General features: G+C 32.7%; 1 protein-coding gene across 2 annotated transcripts in view; it reads right to left on the bottom strand.

Moving 5' to 3' along the window:
* The window catches only part of LOC124424246 (cytoplasmic polyadenylation element-binding protein 2), a 126,733-nt gene that overhangs the window by 40,281 nt on the left and 64,928 nt on the right, over window positions 1–21,524 (bottom strand). For both annotated transcript variants that reach the window (XM_046963026.1, XM_046963028.1), the window contains one exon: window positions 8,175–8,225. In XM_046963026.1, the coding sequence (XP_046818982.1) occupies window positions 8,175–8,225 (51 nt within the window). The remainder of the gene's footprint in view (window positions 1–8,174; window positions 8,226–21,524) is intronic.

Genomic DNA, 21,524 nt, shown 5'->3' with positions numbered 1-21,524 from the left:
AACCCGTTATTTTTTCTTCCCTTTGCATTTGTTAGATCGAACGCGAAAGTGAGTTCGTAGAGTTCTAAGACAGTTGGGTGAGAAGAAAGAGAAGGAGGATAAAGCCGTAGGAGAAAGAGAAGGATGAGGAGGAGGTGGAGGAGGAGGGAACACCTTCTGTAACCTGCGTTAAGGCAGGTCTTGAAAACAGGTCTCTCTGGCTCTCCTACCCCCACTATTCTCACTCTTCTCACTCATATCCTTTTCTTTACGAAGGGGGAGACCAAATACACGTTGGGAAAGCTAAGTTCGTCGAAATAAGAAAGAAAGAGAAAGAAAAAATGAAAGAAAGAGAAAGAGGGAGGGAGAGAGAGAGAGAGAGAAGGGAAAAAAATAATAAACAAACTGTTCCTAATAACTGTAACTATGTCTTCCGATTTTCTCTCTTTCTCTCTCTCTCTCTCTCTCTCTCTCTCTCTCTCTCTCTCTTTCGGTTCATTAGAACAGATCGAATTATCGAAGGATTGATGACCGTTGTCGTCTATCGTTCCAAGGTATCGTTATTCCTCGATAGTTGAGGGAAGGAGGATAGATGTCTAAGGTATTAGTTCTCACCTTTAGGATAAATTTCGCAAGTTCGGATTTTATTCGGCCTGTCGCTAATATCATCTTGCCTACGAAAGATCGGCTTTGACTGTACAAATCAAATTGAAGGAGCGAGCAAACACGAGTGAACGCGAGTAAGAAGAGGTTTACCGTTACACGCGTATTCATTCGAACCGATCGAATTACTTTAGTGGTGGTGGCCTGGTCTGCTAGTTGCTTCTCGTTTACCATCCTTCGATATCAGATCAACGATATGAGTAATAGTGGTACCGGGGCTGGCAACTATAATTCTAGTTTTAGCTTTGCTTACGTGCTAGAGAACGAGGACTCGTTCGCTATGGCGAAATATCGTTGTTGCTTAACAAGTACGACTTCTGGAGGAACAACGCTAACTTTGCCAATCGAGATAAATAGGATGGTTGCTGGTTTTTCTTGGCTCGTCGAATGTTCGTAAATCTTGATTTGCAAAGTATATATATATATATATATGTGTGTGTGTGTGTATGTGTATGTATGTATGTATGTACGTATGTATTGGAATGTGTTGGTTGTGTGTGTGTGTGTGTGTGTGTGTGAGTGTATGTATTAGATCTATCGAAAAAAGTTTCGTTCGTTTTTTTAAGCGAAATAAAATAACTATTAAATTCTTATACTGCTTACATTCGTTAGAATTTAATTGACGACGTAAATAAGTTGTTAATAGTAAATCAACGATTTAATAGATGTTGTTAATATTATATTTACCTAATATGGTTGAAATTATATTTATTAATGTACATAAGTATAGTAAAAAGTTATTCAATAGGAATATAACTTTATTCGATAGATCTAACTTATCATTGTATTATAAGTACTTATATACGTATCAATGTATGTAATATATATATATGTGTGTGTGTGTGTGTGTGTGTGTGTGTGTGTGTACGTGAAAAGAGAAAATTGTAATTTACGATAGCTAGTAAATAAACTACGAATGATATTTTTTTTTTACTTTACGACCTTTGAGAGTTTATTTAAAATTTATAGTTTAAATGCATCATAATACGAGGTTAAAGTGCCTCATAAAGCTTATTCGCAAGTGAGGGAAAAAAAAAGAAAAAAAAAGAAAAGAAAAAAAAAAGAAAAGAAAAAAAAAAGAAAAAGAAATGGTTCAACGTGGTAAATCGTGTCGCACGAAGTCGAATAAAAGACACAAAGTGATTACTTTTAATTGCATGATATGTGCCCACATAATAACTGTTGATTTAATTGGCAGAAAGAATACGCTTCTTCTGTATCTCGAAGGGAGAAGGGAACTTGAATGACAATAATTAGAGATATTCTGGGAATAGCGTCCCGATAATTAACGTTCGACGAGATGCGGCAGTAATTTGTAATGATTGCTGTAAATAAAAGAATCGTATAAAATTTTTTTCCTGTAAGAAAAAAAAAGAAAAAATAACTCAAATTACTTACACATGTATTACGAATTACCATAACGAAAACGCTATAAAATATTATTTTTACTTTGACATTTACATTAAAAAAAAAAAAACAATTTAAAAGATTAGAAAATTGAATTAGAAAATGAACGTGTCTTAAAAAACTTGAAAATGTTAAAAGTTCCTTTCGTTTAACATCGTAAATATTCTTCGTTAAACCAAACATGAATAGCACCGATCTCATATAGTCTATTCAATAAGGAAGATAACGAAACTTCCTTTCCAATCTATATATTTCATAAACCTAACAAGCAACGATAAATTATGAAGATGCTAACACAAGGCTAAGCATCGAAACACCGAGAATTTATTATAATGCTAACTGCGATAGCGAGGGCGGTACATAAAACGCATAATAGTATCGCGAAATAAGATAAGAGTTAATGATAAGGTGTCTTCGTGTTATCTTTTCTTACGATCGACGTCCTTCGGATTTGCGCTTCGTTCTTCTCTCTTTCAATATTCACTTCCGCTAGATTACGTCAAACGAACGATTTTTGAGATCGTACCTAACGTATTTATTTACTTACTTACTTACTTACTTACTTGCTTACTTGTTTATTTATTTATTTACTTATATACTTGTGAATGAAAAAGGCGAAATAAAAGATGAAGGTAGGATATGATTATTACGCCATTTTACTACGTGCCGTACAAAGCCGTGCTTAAAGACGAGAGCTCATGCCCTAACGCAGATTTAATGTCAGGAAGAAATAAATACATAACGCTTTGTGCGATACCTGATTGTCCAACTGGAAAGCTTACGGTTAGTCACACACACACATATATATATATTATATATATATATATGTAGATTTTGAAATATATCGAATAACGATTTTTATAATTAATTAAAGTACTCCGAATTTTTCAATAAAAAATTCTCTTCTTTTTTTTGTAGCAGTTATAAGAAAGAAAAAAATAAATAGAAAAGAAAAGAAAAAATGCGATCGTTTCATAAATTTTTTATCATAATTTTTTATCATATCGTGTAAAAAAGAAATCATATTCATTTTATAGATTTGTATATTGATATATATAGATCTTATGGATCTTTTAACCAATCTCAAACGTTTACATCGTTAAATTTTAACAGATTTTTCGCGTACGCCAGTTAGATTTGTATTATATTAAAAAAAAAAAAAAGTAATAAAATAAAATAAAAATAAAATAAAATAAAATTCTGGAATATTTTATTGAATTACAGTATTGAATTACACAAAAACATGATGTGCAACATATTTATTTGCCCGTCACTCACCGGTGATCGTTGTGGCGTAAATAAAAGATAAATTGTGTGACGGAAAATCAGTGACAGTCATTCCGGTGACTGTCATACCAATGAAAAAATGTTTTAACAGATATAATATAAAAAATATATATATATATATATATATATATATATATATAAATAGATAGGTAGATAGAAAGTAATACGTTCAGGGTGAACGAAACAGGATTAAGAAATTTTATATTTCGCGGAATAGTTGTTTTTTCTCTTTCTTTCTCTCTTTCTTTTTTTTCTGTCTTTAAATTTCGTTTATCCTTTACTTTAATAAAGAGCAACGTGTATACAGCGACTTTTAGAATAAAGTAGAAAATCTCGAAATCTCTCTATAAAAAAAAACCAATGATCTTCCTGCCATCGTCTCATTTATCGTTTTTGTCGTATTTTGGAAAAAAAAAGGAAAAAAAGAAACAAACAAGAAAAATATCGCGATAAAACACGAACATTCCGTAGTCAAGGAATCTACGAGGAAGAATAGAAACTTTGTCAAGGATCGAAGAATAAAGAAATGTGGGACAAGGAAATCTTAGCGCCTTGGCTTCGATGTTCAACGCCAGCTTGATTGCTCGAATCGATCAGGGAACGTGAAAAGTCAAGAAATATGAAATTAACGATCCAAGAGATATGTTGAATCTCACTCTCTCTCTTTCTTTCTCTTTCTCTCTCTCTCCCTCTCTCTCTCTCTCTCCTCTCACACACTCACATTCTCTCATTCTTCTTCGTCTCGTCTTGTCTCGTTTTTTCTTTTAATTCTTTTCCTTTTCTTTTTTTTTCATTTGTTCCTCTTTTTTCAAATCGTGACACGGACATTCTAATCAAGAAGGCAAAGTACCGTAATCTTCCTTCGCGAATTAGCTTCTCGTCGTGAAACAATGAGTCGACTCGAGAGTTCGCTTGCAACGAGTAAAGAACGTAGGTACCTATGTACCTACTTCGTTAATTTTACAATAACAAACGGAGAAGAAGATTACATAGTTTTTACTCTTCTGGACTGACTCTCTTTCCCTTTGTAATCGCACTCTACGATTATTCTGTTCTTGCTAATCTACGTTCTTGGTTGTACGAGATAAAGAAAAAAAAGGAAAAGAGTAAGAGAGAGAGAGAGAGAGAGAGAGAGAGAGAGAGAAAGAGAGAGGGGAGAGAGAGAGGAACAGATAATACTAATTATTCGAATATTAGATTTTTATCTGTACAAAGAAAATCTTTTTTCCTCCCGTTATTTTCTAAAGTGAAAATTTCAAATTATTCTTAGATTTATTTGACCTAACTGAAATTTAAGGAAAGATCAGACGAACTTCGACTTTTTCACAGCTCAAGAGTCAGAGATAGATCTTTGCCTATCCATTCGACTCGAGAAAGAACACACCTGGTTAATAGAGAAAGAGAAGGATAAAGAGAGAGAGAGAGAGAGAGAGAGAGAGAAGAGAAAGAGAGAAAGAAAGTGAAAAGGAGACAGACAAACAGATAAAGAGAAAGAGAAAGCACTGGTGGAGATTAAAAGTAAGCAAGGAAGCCTAGAGCCTCTATAAATATTGAACGATGTCCGGATTTATGGAGCAGATGCTGAGGCTCCAGTGTAGGAAGAGGAAGTTATATTGCGAGACTACGTAAAACGATGTAAGACCGTCTATCCATCTCTTTCTCCATCTCTCTTTGTCGTATTCAAAGAGAAAGAGAGAAAGAGAGAAGGAGAGAGAGAGAAAGAGAGAATAAGAGGGAAAGAGAGAGAAAATAAGAGTGCGAGTGAGCCCTTTAGCCCTAGACATTCCCTACCGATACCGCAAAAGGTCGGCTAATTAATGTATTGTTTCACCGGGTGTGGCCTCTCACCGAAATCTGCATTCATTGAATATGCAACGCTTAACTTGTGTTTCTCGTGGCCTTGTGCTCTATGCATATCTATCGTTTTTCCAGGGATAAAAAAAACATGAGAAAGAGAAAGAAAGAGAGAGAGAGAGAGAGAGAGAGAGAGAAAGAGAGAGAGAAAAGGAAGTGGAGAACTATAGATCGCAGAGGTTGAGGGAACTGGACAGCGGCTCGACGTTCGAATATATAGATATATGCAAATGCGGCCTATCGTTCGTGTTGGATTCATGAATCTGTCAGAAAAAAGAAATATATATATATATATATATATATATATATATATATATATATAATATTTTATATATATATATAGAAAAAAAATAAAGAAGAAAATTCTTGGAAAATCGTTCTATTTATTTTTGTTATATTCCCTTTTCCAACATTTCTATTTGTTCTTTTTTATATATATATTTTTTTTTTATTTTTCGACAACGCACAAAGGTTAACTGTGAAAAAATTGTATATAAATGTTGGTGAGAGATCGTTCGACTTTTTATACGAAAATTGAAGAAAAATTTGATTCACTATTTTTATTTAAAATTTTATAATAAAATTTTTCTTCAATTTGTCGTTTAAAAACTTTTGCATTAACCCAATATGTAAATATGGGAATTTGTTGTTTAAGCGAGACTTGAAAAATCGGAAACAAAACAAAGCAGAAAAAACAAAAAAAAAAAAAGAAATATCTTTCCGTGTCAATCACTTGGAACATCGCGCATATAATTAATACGATAATTGAAGGGTTTATTGTCACACGTTACCGAACGTTAGATCGATGTTTCATCCTAATCGATAATGTTGTACGATCTGTAGATGCGATAACGTGATGCGTAGCCATAATTTCGTGATCATACGCCCGTACCGGTATATACGATTTTAACAACATTGTAATATAATTTGCGAGCTTAACGCAACGGGCAAAGGTCAAAGGCCTCGAATGATCGTTAGCGGGTATATGTTTGCTAATTCGCGCTAGTTACCAAAGCGATTATTGGACGAGCGAACGTAACATTTCACCCGCATCTCGACAGGGGCCTTGAAGTTTAACAATATGTGTACAAATACGCACAAACTTATACACACATATCCGACATAATATCCATAAATATAAGCGGTATTTTGAATGGTAAATATTTTTTAAAGAAAATTGAAATTTTATTTCTTTTAGAGAGAGAGAGAGAGAGAGAGAGAGAGAGAGAGAGAGAGAGAGAGAGAGGAAAATAAAAAGAATAATAATAATAATAATAAAAATAAAGTATATAAAAATTTGAATGGAAAATTTTGTTGTTAGACGTCGAAGTCACGAAATTTTCTATTTCTCTTTTTGCGTTCACGAGAGCTATCCCCTCGATTTTAATTCTATAGAGGAACCAGCATTACGAAAGAGGCCTCCGGTACATGCGCGTGCATTTCACGCTGCCTTGATTCCTGCACACGATCGTGTCCTCCCATCAGCGAAGTGCCTCGTGCATGTCTGTCACACGTACCGATTCCATGCATGCTCACGTAATTTCAGGTAACGCGTACGGTTCCACCTTCTCTCTCTCTCTCTCTCTCTCTCTCTCTCTCTCTCTCTCTCTCTCTCTCTCTCTCTCTCTCTCTCTACCTATCTCTCTCTCTCTCTCTTTTCCTTTCGGTTACTACAGAAAGGAAAGAAGAAAGACAGAGGAGACAAAGAAAGAAATTGAAAATTCTCCGTGCGTACCTTCTTTCTGGCAGCGGGTCCACGAAAGAATTCGCAGGGATTCTTTTTTTCGTTCGTACCAGTGAAATTCCATCGACAATAGGGCCGTCTCCACGAATTTGTAGCGATTCGTGAAAGTGGAGACGATTCGAATAAAATGATATTATTGTAGGGACAGAATCGTTGCTATCTTTCTTTTTTTCATTTTTTTCTTTTTTTTCATAAGATGATACGAAACTACGTTTTTTTTTTGGTTTTCAGTATTTTTATACAAAAAATATATGTATATATTATATTTTATATATATATATATATATATATATATATATATATATATTAGGTGGACCGGAAAATATTGTCGCTTTCTTAAATTAAATTTCAAACGAATAAATTTTTAACAAGTTTTTATTTTTAATCACAATCAAATATCGACATGCGCAGAAACGACATTACTTTCCGGTCCACCTAATATATGTATATATTATATAACAAATATATATTATGTAATATTATATAGATATTCCCCAATAAATCATTATGTTTAAATTCAAACTATTTTAATGGAAATAACGCTTTTCTTTGTTTTTTCAACTATACTCATTCATATCTAAAACGAATTTTATACTGGATTGACTTAAAAATTAATAGTTACGTGATGTTTAATCAATCTTTGATCGAAAGTAGGATATTGTTTTTTATTTTTTTAATTAAAAGATCAGTTTCTTGATTAAATATCAATGGCGTTGTTTGTCATCTTTAGTGATGATGATTTTTTCTTTTTTTTTTTTTTTTGATAATGTTACCATGTTAAAACTCATTCTAATTATTCGAAACTAGACAAAAAAAAACAATAAAAAAAAAAAAGGAAAAAGAAACGAATTACAGATCGAAGAAAGAATGAAAGAAACTCTTTTTTTCTTTGCCAAACGATTTTCCGTATCGTATGAAATTTATAATTCGACACTGATTCGTATTTTCCGCCTATTAATCTCCTCAAGAAGGAAGTGAACGGTACAGGGAATAAGGAGGATCGAGTTTCTTGGATTGTCACGCGCGAGATATCTTTCTTACGTAGAAGTTATTACGTAACTATAAATATTAATTAACTACGGGTAGTGGTTCTTCCTTGTGGCGTGGCCCTTAAGACGTTCAACGTTCGTGCCCGGTGTCCCACACGCCACTGTCATAACCACGCTTGTGTCAGAGTGAAAATGGATGGTGGAAAACGGAAGGGAAGGAGGAAATCGAGTAACAAGCGGTTTTCACTCACCGTGTAACTGCGCGAGCGACTGTAGCGTGTTGGCATTGCAGTTTATGAATCCTGTAACAGAAGAAAAAAAAATAAATAATGAGATTAGTAAAAAAATATCTTCGTGAGTTATAATTTTTCTATGCTATATAATTACATTATAAATTTTCATGTGCTATATTATATATAATAATAATAATAATAATAATAACAATAATAAGAATAATAATATATTATTTATTATAATCATATTAATATATTATTATTATTATTATTATTATTATTATTATTATTATTATTATCATCATAATTTTACATAAAATAGAAAAGAAATTTGATGAATCGAAAGAACATCGTTTTAATTTTTATATCGAATAGATGAGACTCTTAATTTGTCTACAATGATTTCTAACACATTTTTGAATATAAATAAACGTGAAGTTTCAGTTGAACTTTGTAAAAAACAAAAAAAGAAAAAAGAAGTGATCACACGAGTCCGATTTGTTCGGTCGTAATTTACGTCGTTTATTAGATTGCATTTAAAGTGGTTCGCAAAGTGCTGACAAGCGTTGAGTATCGAATTAATAATAATCGGTGTGTTTAACGTAAAAAAAAAAAAAAAAAAAACAGAGCGAAGAAACTGGAGAGCTAAAATAGCGTGATCACTTACGGGGAGCAGTTAACGTTTTGTAAAGAGAGAAAGAGAAAAGAGATAAAGATACTCTCCTTCGGACGTTTTTTACATGTCTGTACGAATGATCGATGAAGTGGGTGGATTCGATTAAAAAAAGAAAAAACACTTTCTTCGATCAATATTTTCATTAATTAACAATAAAAGTATTTCATAAAATAAATGGTTAATATAAATGGGACATTTTGATCAGTACAAATAAATTAATTAGCGTCGCTTGTATTATGTATTATTTTTTTTTTGGTTATAAATACTATGTATTTATTTATAATACTGATCAAATGTTTAAAAATACTGACCTAATAAGTAGCAGCGTAAATAAAGATATAAAAAAAAATGGTTTCATTAAGACGTGCACGAACACGTCTATACACACAAGCATAGACACATGCACACGCATACGCACGCACAAACATACACACACAGACGCATATGAATAATCATATGAGCATTGTGGGAATCTTAGTGTTGCTAATTATCGCGTAATGGCGTCGTCGCAAGCTCGAAACGAGCCGCGCGAAATTATGTTAAATTAATTTGTTAATTATAATTCGCGTATGCAGAGAGTACTTTCAGGAGTTCGCAATGACTTCAAGTATAAATCCTGGAGTGAAAGAGAAAGAGAGAAAGAGAAAAAAAAAGAAGGAGAGAGAGAAAGAAAGAGAGAGAGAGAGAGAGAGAGAGAGAGAGAGAGAGAGAGAGAGAGAGAGAGAGAAAGAAAAACGACAAAGAGTCGTATGGTAGTTTACACCAGGAATTACATAGTGTAACAGCCATTTCGTCGATGCTGCATCTATTTTCTCTTGCGAAATCATTAGACTGTATAATATGTCTGCGTGTATGTTTGGATGTGTATATATATGCAAGAAACGACAGGTACGACAATAACAATGATAACGAATGAATACTCAGCGTTTTTTTATTAATTAATTTCACTCCGGTTTGTAGATACTCGTCTTATAAATCTTTTTAATACACGCGGTCTCTATTTTTATAAGCATATACGTATATGCGTATGCATGTGGTTATGTATGTATTGATAATAAAAAAGAAAAACATCTTAGAAAAAGATAAGTTTATTCTCGTGTGATATAATAATTGCGATATAATAGGTTTTTTTTCTAAAGGATAATAGTTTCTCCCATTAGATTTCATTCTTTCACAGTTGTTCTTTTTTTTTTTAACTAAATCCAACAACTATTATCTAATACTATCGACTTTGTTTTTAACGAAGGTAGAAAATAAAGATTCGCAGTAATGAGAAATAAAAGAAAAAAAAATAACGTTTCAAAAGTCATTGACATTTACTTGGAAAAGTCATCAAGGATTCGAATATTTTCCTTGTAGATTTTTCCATGACGAATCGATTCCTATATTAAATAATTTACAAATAAAATTATAAGGAAAATCAACAAAATTGTGGGTGATTTTCTTTATTTCTTCTTTATATGATGTAAAAAAAAAAACAAAGAGAAAAAAGAGAAAGAAAGAAAGAAAGAAAGAAGAATGTTAAAAAAAAGGATTCACAAATCTGACTAAAAGAAGATTTGAATGTTCTTTTATCGATGACTTTTATGTCTGTCGAAGTTGAATTGAAGTTGCAAGTTAGAGAACACGTCGCGAATCGAGCACTATTCTCATGACGGGGGATAACCTCTGAACTTAGAAGGCCTCTTTGCGTTCTACGTTCGTTCGTGCGCTCATGCACGCTTACTAGTCCCGATGACTATGCACATGTAAACATTAACATTAAGAGGCAAGTTTTAAAGTCCACGTATCTACTGGTCTGTCAGTCACCGCCCTTCCGCTTTCTCCCACTACTAAACTTCTCTTTCCTTTTTTTCTTTCTCTTCCTCTTTCTCTCTCACTTATTCATCATCGTCGTCATCGTCATCAACATCAACGTCACGATCGGGGACGCTTTCCTTCGGTTTCTTTTTCCCTCTTTTTTCATTTTTAGTATCCTCTTTCTTCCTCGCTCTAAAAGCAAAGCGAGAGTCCCTGATCGATGTATATGTATACACATATAGATGCGTTGATAATATAAACATATATATATACATATACATATATATATATATATATACAATATATATACATATATATATATATATACAATATATATACATATATATATATATATATATATGTATATGTATATACATATACATGTATATATATCTATATATATCTATATATATATATATATAAATATATATATATATATATATATATATATATATATGTTTATATATATGCATGTACTAATGACGAGGGCGAAGACTTTCATTAAACGTATGTCTAATTAGTAAGAGCTGCGTTTGACGTCCTGTCTAAAGACATCGTATAGTCTTTCTCTCTCTCTTTCTTTCTTTTTTTCTTCCTCTCTCTCTCTCTCTCTCTCTCTCTCTCTCTCTCTTCTTCTCTTGAAGCATCTGTTCCTGTTTACGTTGACTACGATAAGATAAACGTTCGCTAAATGTACCGTTTGTTATCCATATTGCAGACAGAGACAAATAGATAGATAAATAGATAGATAGATAGGAAGATTGAAAGAGAGAGAGAGAGAGATTAATTAGCGTAACGCATAATTACTAATATCAATGGAGCATACGAAAGAAGTGAACGTAACGGGCAATATAAGAGGAACGGACTCGTAGAAACGTTTCAACAATTATTTAACGCTCCGTTTGTGATGAGAGAGTGAACGACGACGAGGACGACTACGACTATGACTACAACTACGACGACGAGGACGATGATGACGACAACAACTCGTAGTAATGGACTTTCTACGAATTCGTTCTACTCTATTTTCCTTTTCCTTTTTATCTCCTATCTTTCTTAACCTTTCTCGGATCTCTTCTTTTATATTTCTTTTTATTATATTTTTTTATAATAACAATCTAGTATAGACAAGATACACTTCGCTTTTGTTTATATCAATTATTAGCCAATAAATTCGATGGAAAATTATTCTGTTCCAGAATCGTAAATGGTAAATACATATATACATATGAAAATTGTTTCTCTCTCTCTCTCTCTCTCTCTCTCTCTCTCTTTCTTTTTTTTTCATACAGTATAATTTCTTTTATCTTCTTTCTCCTTTTTTCCTCGTCTCTCTCTCTCTCTCTTTCCTTTTTTCTCTTTCTTTTTGTATTTTTTTCTTCTCTCCCTTCTCAATATTGCTCAACATCGTCGAGTCTCCCTAGAATTATAAAACCGGTTACCTTATCTCGATAGCCCAGTCCATTTCGCGTTGTGTTTTTTTTCTTCTTTTCTCTGTTTTTCCTTTTTTTTCTTTTTTTTTTTCAAATAATTCCCTTGTAGTAGGACACCTAAGACTAGTCCCGTTTTTCGATGAAACTATGTAAATTAGACGTGAAACGATTGAGTTCGCGGGAACGCCGAAAATCCGACGATTCTATTTCTTTCGCAAGGCTACTAGCCGCAAAATCCTATTTCATAAAAATGTTTAAAGAAAAGAAGGGAACGGGAAGAAAGAGAAAGAGAAAGAGAGAGAAAGAGGAAGAAAGAGAGAGAAAGAAAGAGAAAAAAGAAGAGAATAGGACGTTTCACCAGACCGATTGCGCGTTTTGCGTGAGGTTGAGAAGGAGGAGTAAGAGTAGGAAGAGTAGGAGTAGGAGGAGGAGGAGGAGGAGGAGGAGGAGATAGAAATGAAAGAGCAGCACGAGAGAAAGGTTGGGGAAAGAGCCATGTGGTAGCTTCTTCTTCTTCTTTTTCTCCTATTTCCTTCCATTTCTTCTTCTTTTTCCTCTTCTGCTTCTTCTTCTGCACCTTCTTAACGTTTTCACATTTTACGAAACCGCGGGATGCTCTTTAAAGGTTGATTCACGGATGCTCAGTACCGAGAGAATTTACTTTGCCGTTCATGGTTACCTCGCTTTCGATGATTTTATCGTCTTAAGCTTTTATTTTCTTATTCCCATGAAGATGTTATATATTTAAAAAAAGGGAAGAAAAAAAGAAAAAAAATGTATCGTTTGGATCGTAACAATTTTTTTAAATACAGTAGTGTAATAGGTGAACCATCTAAAGCTTTTCCGTCGTTAGTTGCAAACGATTATTATTTATCTATTTATATATTTATTTATTGATTTATTTAACGTTTTTTTTTATCAAGCACTTAAGAATAAGAAAGAAAAAAAATTAAATTCTATTTGATTTAAATCGTTTGTTAGTCTCCGTCCGTCCATCTTTTTCTCCCACCCATCCTTCCCCAACTCATAAATATTTAAATGTCATCGCAAAATGACGTTATTTCATAGTATACTCGTAACTATCATATTACAGAAAATAAAGAAATAAATAGTTAAGAGGTAGACGGGTAGGGCGGTACTCAGTAAACAGAGATGATGCAGAATGATCTCTACGTATGATCGCTCAATCGGGATAGGACGTTTAAACTTTCTTCATACGACACGTAGTTCTTTTTCGCTTGTGTAATCGACACCGAATCGAAATACCGGCTACTACTATGCTTTCTTCCAAGCATGCACATAGATATACACGGATACAGACACATAGTACATTACACACGCACATACTTACATAGAATATAACTTTATCCTCCTCAGAAATCGTTTGTTCAAACTCGAGTTCGACACGCGAGAAAGACGCGAAACGTTTTAATGTAACGAGTTTCGCTTATCTTACGAACTTGTAATATTCTTTTACGAACGACAAGATACAAGACGATTTAAAATGACAAATAAAAATATACAAATGATTTTTTCTTTCTTTTTCTTTTTTTTTTTTTGAATTACACTTAATAAAATTCGAAATTAGAAGTGTAGATTAGAGAAGGACGAAAATGAGGAAATAAAATAAAAAAATAGAAAAAACATAATAAAAAATAAAAAGAAAAGAAAGAAAGAAATGAACGAAAGAGAGAGAACAAAAAATAATTGCATTTGGTTAGCTGCTTTCTCCTTGAGTTGCCAAATGTCTTCGATTCTGCTCGTTTGGTGACCGACGCGCTTTCCTGACCGGCCTCTTGCGCAAGTGAGTCTATGTAGAATTTACGAGTTGATGAAACAAAAAGGAAAGAAAGATAAAATAAAAAATAAAAAAACAAAAACAAAATAAGAAAAAGAAAAAGCAAAGGAAAAAAAATTTAATGGGTCGCAAAAACACATATTTTTGTAATGAAACTTGTGTATATAACATTGACGATTACGTAAAAGGAAGATATTCATCGAACAAATATCTTACATTCATATCTCGGAAATAACAAAAATAGAAAAAGGAAAGATGAAATAAAAGATGATAATAATTTGTTCAATGCTTTTAACCCTTTTGCTAAGGCGGAACTGAACTGTTGAAACGGGACTTGGTTGCTCATAATTTTCTTTTCCTCTGCATATTCGCTCGCGTGAAAAATCTTTGAACTTTTATGCTTGCTTCTTTTAGAGTTTCTTCAATAATAAAAATTCAAACGATAATAATAAAAATATAAAGAAGAAGAAGATAATAACAAAATTATTGATGTCATCAAAATACATATATGTTATTTCAATAAGTGTTTATATATATATATATATATATATATATATATATAAGTATTTGAAGTGTTTCGTAACGAACGATTACAATCGGTTATATATACAACGAAAAGATAAAATACCTGAGATAGGATATATTCTTGGCCTAATGAAACGCATGCTTCATTTCAAGACCGATTTTTTTCATTCAAAATATAAATAAGTAATTCGTCGTTTCTTTTTTTTTGAAAAGAAATATGAATCAAGGCGGACAGCAAATATTTCATTCGTTTTTATCGTAAGTTAAGACTGTCGGTCATGACGATGATAAGGAGCCATTTGGAAAAATATAAGTTTATCATATCGTTCAAAAAGTGACAATTTAGAAGAAATAAACGAACAATCAATCGATCGATCGATCGATCGAGATATATATATATATATATATATATATATATATATATATATATATGAATTTCGAAGTATTCATAATAAATTTTATCGAGCAAATCGATTACCTTTCATAGAAAGCGATTCGAATAAATACTTAAGTGAATCGTTTTTCACCGATGGCTAGTGGAATCGTTTAAAAACCATTTCGAACTTCAGTATCACTTATATAGACAATACCATTAGGTTACCCCTTAATATTATTATTATTATAATTATCATGGATCAGTAAAAATACATCCGAGATCATGAAACCATAACGATTTGACTTTTTGCCAAGGTGGCCCAGCGAACTTCGCGACTTCGCGTCGTTCGAACGCTTCCGAATGCTTCCGAACGCTTTCTCTCTCCTCTTTCTCGTCAAATAAAAAACTTCTTTATAATTTTTTGCGCTCTTTACTGCCGATGGAAATATATACCTATATGTATATATATATATATATATATATATATATATATATAAATACATACATATTTTATATATATATATATATAATAAAACATCTGGAGTGGTTAACAGGTCTTTGTAATTTACAACTCGGTTTACCTTCGAGAGACTTTCTATTTCCTCGACTGTACAGATCGTTCGCGCGTGTCAACGAATTAATGACGATTTCGAGGGAAACGAAATGATCGAAAATACGATATGCATAACGGATCGTTAATCCCTCGTAGTTCATGTCTGTGTTATGTTTGCAATCAATTACACAGACACGTTTCTATATCAGCTACTTAACTAGTTGGTATACGACCATGATACTTAAGAGTAGAATCTATCTAAGATTATTATATCCGTTCATCTAAACACCTTAAATTTCTCTAGATCTTTATATAAATCTGTCTCAGATAATTTAGATCCGTAATTAAAAATTATTTATAACCATAGAAATTAATTCAATTTATTTGGATAAGCAAAGAAAGAACAAGAAAAAAAAAAGCATAAAAGTAAAATTCTTCGATTGTATCGTACGTATCGTTTTTGAAATATTCATATGATAAATTGATCTAAATAAAACTAAATACGATATTCGAAAGTAAAGCTAACGTCGTTGATTACCTATTTAATAGTAAATCCTGAAGACAAAATAAATCCGAAGAAGTTAACCGAAGTGCTTGTATAAAAGCATGCAAAGAAAAAAAAAAGAAAGAAAAAAATCCGATCGAAAGATTCGCGACATGTAAGTAAGTAATTACCTAAGTGCCTAAGTAGTACCTACCTACCTAGTGTTCGACACTAACGTAATTCATCCCGATAAAAATCGCGAGCAACTTAGAATGAATCGTGTCCCGAAGAGGTTGAAAAAGAGGAGAGAGATGAGTGGGGGGGGGGGTTTAACGTAAACGCGAATTAAATCAGTAACTCGCGAATGACACGCGAACTCGAAATCGTAAATAGAAGAGGAGATAGAAGAGCTAAGAAGAAGAGTTAAGAGTTAGTGGTAGTGGTGAACGTTACATATAGTAGTAATATATACATACATATGTAAGTATCTAAGTTGGCAAGTAAGTATACATAGCATGTACTTGGTCCGTTCTTCTTTAGAAGAACGCCTGGCTGAAAAACGATGAGAAGGGATGAGAAGGAAGAAAGTAAGACGTGAAAGAAGGGGAAGGAGGGGGGGAGATACGAAGAAGAAGTATTCTAACATAAGACGGCTTTTCTACCGGGTCGCTTTCCAGCACGGAGCTTAACGAGAACCGACTAATGGGCCTCGAGAGGATCTCGTCGGCGAATCTTTGATACTTGGAACTCGTCCTCCTTCTTTCTCTCTTTCTCTCTCTCTCTCTCTTTATCTTTATCTCTGTCTCCACTGTCTCTCTTTAAAACAACGTGTAAACGAAGCCACCGCGAATCGAGTTCTTATTCTTCGAGCAGCAAACGATCGCGAGACATTTCGAACGCGGAAGTCTCACGAGAGAATCAGAGAATCGCAACAACCCTTCTCTCTTTACAACGACAACGACGACAACGACGACAACGACCACAACGACGACGACGTTTCTCTGATATCTCTGTGAATTTACGAGCAATCCTCCCTCACTTTCAAAAGATCGATCTGTACAAAAGACTTAGCTGGTCCGTTGTTCCGTTGCTACCAACTCACTCAATTCGATTCGTTTTACGAGCCGAAACGAGAACGAGACGATCTCCTTCTTTCTTTCTTTCTTTCTTTCTCTCTCTTTCTCACTCAACTTTTTACATTTTCTTATCTCTTATTGGGATACTAAAATCGAACGAATTGTTCTCCCAGTTATTTCTCTTCGACTTAAAGAGAAATAACATAGAACGAACGAAATTCTATACCTCACGTCACGATCGTAAATTCGCAAATTTTTTTTCCTTTTTTTCTTACGCACCAAAGTATGGTATAATCTTGGTAATATCTCAGAAGTAGGATATTGTTTCGTATACATTTCGTTCTATGTTGTCGTTCATGTTGTTCGATAACCTATGTAAATTTTCGATTCGATATGTTCGAATCGATCGGACGAAGTTGTAATACAAGAAATGAAGAAAATTCGTTTGAAATAAATGTTAAATCTTATATTATGTTCATTGATATGTAATTACCGAGATATCAATTCTGATAAATAATATCATCAATAACGTAATATCGTAACGAATTGATTTAATCGATTTTTAACAAGGTATGTATTTATGATTAAAAAATTTCACTTTTTATTTAATAATATCCTTTTGTATTATTTGCATTCATAACGATGGTATCGTTCCTTAAGCAAAACACGTTTCGTGATTAGAGTTAAGATTGACGTTGAGACGTCATGATCGACGTGCCTTCGATCAAGCTATGCGATCAAAAGAGAAATCTCATGGATCTTCTTCTGAAAAGGCCGAAGATGCAAAGACGTAATATTTTTTCAAAAAAAAAAAAAAAAAAAAAGAAGAAAGAAAGAGAGGGAGGGAGAGAGAGAAAGAAAAAAAGAAAGAAAGAGAGAAAGAGAAAGAGAGAGGCATAGAGATAGACAGACAATGAGAGAAAAAGAGAGAGAGGGAGAGAGAGAGAGAAAAGAATAAATTCATCGAGTTCTCGAAAGCATAATCTCGAAAAGAGCTAGCGTATATCTCTTTCGGTCAATCTCGTTTTCGAAGTGAAGATAACCCCGAAGGATCGTCTTTCCTGATTCGTTGTCGGATCGCATAATATTATATCAGACTTTCTTTCTTTTTTTCTTTCGTTCCTTCTCTCTCTTTCTTTTTCTCTTTCTCTTTCTCTTTTTTCCCATCCATTCGTCTATCCGAATACCCAAGAATCATCTTAGGAAAGAAAATACTCCTCGACTTTGGGCTTTATGAGCTTCCGGAAGAGCCAGTAACAACGTTACTCGTCATCGAGGGGGAAGCAAATCTTGAAAGGATCGAAAGAATTTCTTCGAAATTTATATATACACTTGACTGTGTAATAATAAAACTAAATGAACAATATAAATCCGCAGTTGTATAGTTGCTGTTCCATCAATGGAAAAAGAACAAAAAAAAAGAAAAGAAAAAAGAGAAAAAAAAGGAAAGAAATGAAAATTGTAAGTATATAACAATCACAATCTACCGTCATACGTTATATATGATTCAAATTTTTCTATTATAATTCTTCATTAAATGTGCCGCTCATTTCCCAAATTAATTCTATAAAACAAAAAGTGAAGAAATGTGATAAAATGATATAAATTGCTTTTTAAAATTGTCTATAAAATATAAATTCAAAAAATATAAATTCAAATTAACATTGTATATAAGATTTTGCTGTTGTGTTTGAATTGTATTAATACGGAGTTAATCAGATTGGCTTCTAAAATAAATTATTTTTTATTCGATGACCAAATAATGTTGTCATTCAATGATATTGATAAACGGAAATATTAGGAAAATTTATTATGAACATAAAAAATGAGAGTTCATTGAGTGACACTCGATGTTTGACATTTAAATTTAAACAAATTCAAAAAGTGGAATATAATTGATTTGACTTGTAAACTGCCTAAATTACGATTGATTTAACAAATAATTTTTGTTTATATCGTCATTGAAGAAATAAAAAAATGAAAAGAATAAAAAACAAAAGAAAATAAAAACAAAAATGAAAAAAAATAAAAAGTTAATATCTGATTGACCTCACGACTTATTAAATTAGTCACTTTCATATTTCTGACAATAAATAGAGAAAAAAAAAGAAAGAAACAAAAAGGAAAAGAAAAAAAAACAAAACGAAATGAAGTAAATAAGTACTTACATGTACCGAGAAAGAGATATATGTACATACCTCGTTTGATATCAAACGATTTCCATTGAAGTTTAACAAAGATTCGCGACGAAAGTTTAGGCGAGTATAGAAGACCCAACTGACAGATACGAACGACGAACGAGACTCACCTCCATTCGAAGGGAAATCCGTTATCTCGTAAGAGAAATGACCATGCAAGCAAATAAGCAAGCAAGCAAGCAAATAAGCAAGCAAGCAAGGAAGTAACCGATCAACAGTATCACTGAGTTTTAAAGATTTTTTATACTCTTTTTTTTCTGCCTTTATATACCTTCAACCTCATTCTCTATTTCCTATAGTTCTTTTCTCTCTTTCTCTCTCTCTCTCTTTCTTTATTTTTTTTTTATTTTTTCTTTCAACGTAAGAGGGAATACATACATACGTATAATACTTAACAACTAACTCACATACTCGTTTGCTTAACTCTCGAAACTATACAAAGCTTTCGTAAGTTGTGAGAAACAGGACTTATGCGTCGAGTTAAGGTCGCGAGATCTTAAAACCTGGACGACCCCCAAGAAGACGAACGACTTCATCGTCGTACCTCTCATAGAATTGTTCGTGTGAGAGTGCGACTTTCAAGAGAGAGACAGAGAGAGAGAGAGAGAGAGAGAGAGAGAGAGAGAGAGAGAAATTCTCGAAACTTTTAAAACGAGACATCTTCGACGCATATAACGTCAACCTAATTTCGTACGAGTCGATTAGGTCCGTTTCACAAACGTCATACATTTTTCTTTTAACTCTGTCAATGAGAATCTGAAAAACTGACGATGATATTTTTATACAAAATTCTGACTTTAAAAAATTTTTCTTTTTCTTTTTCTATTCTTTCTTTCTTTTCTTTTCAAACGATACATCAAAAATATTTTTACTTTGTTTATTAACGATTGTTAACGAAACAGATAAATATGACTGATATTAGATTTTTTGTTCCTTCCATGATAATTGTCGAAGATGTAATTATTATAACTTGTTAAACAGAGAAAATATGAAGTAACTTTTCACGATAAAAGAATAAATAATTAACACGCACACATACACGCACACGCGTTTCGTTTTACCTTCTATTAAAGAAAACATTATACTTTTTATTTCGTTTTTTTATAATTCGTTCATTTATCCAAAAGCTTCTTGTCTTTATTCCTACTACTATATTTTTGATCGACATAAATTTCATACGCCCATGTTCACTGTCTCTTTAACGGCTTAAAAAGAATTAAATTGTTTTGTAGAATCGAAATTTTTCCACTTTCCACTATTTTTTAAGCTAGAAATTATGATCATCATTGATAATTGGTATTTGTATATATATATATGTATATGTATATGTGAATCAATAAATATTTCAATTACAATAAAAAAGAAATAATAAATTACATCCGTCTTTCTAATCCTTTTCTTCGACCTATGACCCTTATTATGTTGAATCTTCGATTTTTTTTTCGTGTTAATGATCACGATTATTATCATTTATCTACACGATGATCCTATCGAAAAGAACAATCGTGAAAGTGCTTTCTCGCTTATGTGATTCTAACGATAAGTAAGATAAAGAGAGAGAAACTAAGAGAGAAAACAAGAGAGAGAGAGAGAGAGAGAGAGAGAGAGAGAGAGAGAGAGAGAGGAAGAAAGAGAGAGAGGAAGAGAGAGAGAGAGAGAAGAAAGAGAGAGAGGAATAGAGAGAGAGAGAGAAAGAGAGAAGAAAGAGAGAGAGGAATAGAGAGAGAGAGAGAGAGAGAGAGAGAGAGAGAGAGAGAAGAAAAAAGATGAGAAACCATTGGCAGTCCATTAATAACGAAGGCGCCAGTAAGCGACCGCAATGAATCTCCGTTCGTGTCGAAACGGTAGTCGACGATCGGATAAAAAGGATCAAAGATCATCGCTCGCAACTCCTTCCTTCTCTTTCTATCATCGTATCGAGAACTCGAGCTACCGAAAACGGTTAAACGCTAAATCATGCGGCAAGCGTCGTGAAACTCGCGAGAAACATCTAATTCGCTCCTATTTCGTATAAAAGAAAAAAACCAAAAAAATAAAGAACAAATCGATCAAAGCGAATTGATCGATATATCGTTTATCAGAAAAGGAAAATAATAAATTATTATTGAGTTAGTCAAGCTTTTCCTCGAAACGTCTAAAAAAGAAGAATAAGAAGAAGAAAAAAAAAGAGAAACAGAAAAAGAAAGAAAAAGGTATAAAGAAATATTTTTCAGTAGCTCTGATATTTCATTCATAGATAAAAGCAGTATTTAATCGAATAGCAACTTTTTCTATTTCTTTATATCTAATCGATAACGCAGAATTCATATACGAATACAGATCTTATATTTTCCTTTATGAAAACATAAATTAAACTTTCCTTAATGAAACATCGAAGAACTAGCAATAAGAAATATTCGAAAATTCACAGATATACATAATTAGTTAATATTTGAATGGCCATTATTCG

The sequence above is a fragment of the Vespa crabro genome, chromosome 5, assembly GCF_910589235.1.
Source record: "Vespa crabro chromosome 5, iyVesCrab1.2, whole genome shotgun sequence".
NCBI classification, from domain to species: domain Eukaryota; kingdom Metazoa; phylum Arthropoda; class Insecta; order Hymenoptera; family Vespidae; genus Vespa; species Vespa crabro.
The sequence above is the reverse complement of the archived record's forward strand: the minus strand, read 5'-3'. Positions and strand labels throughout refer to the sequence as shown.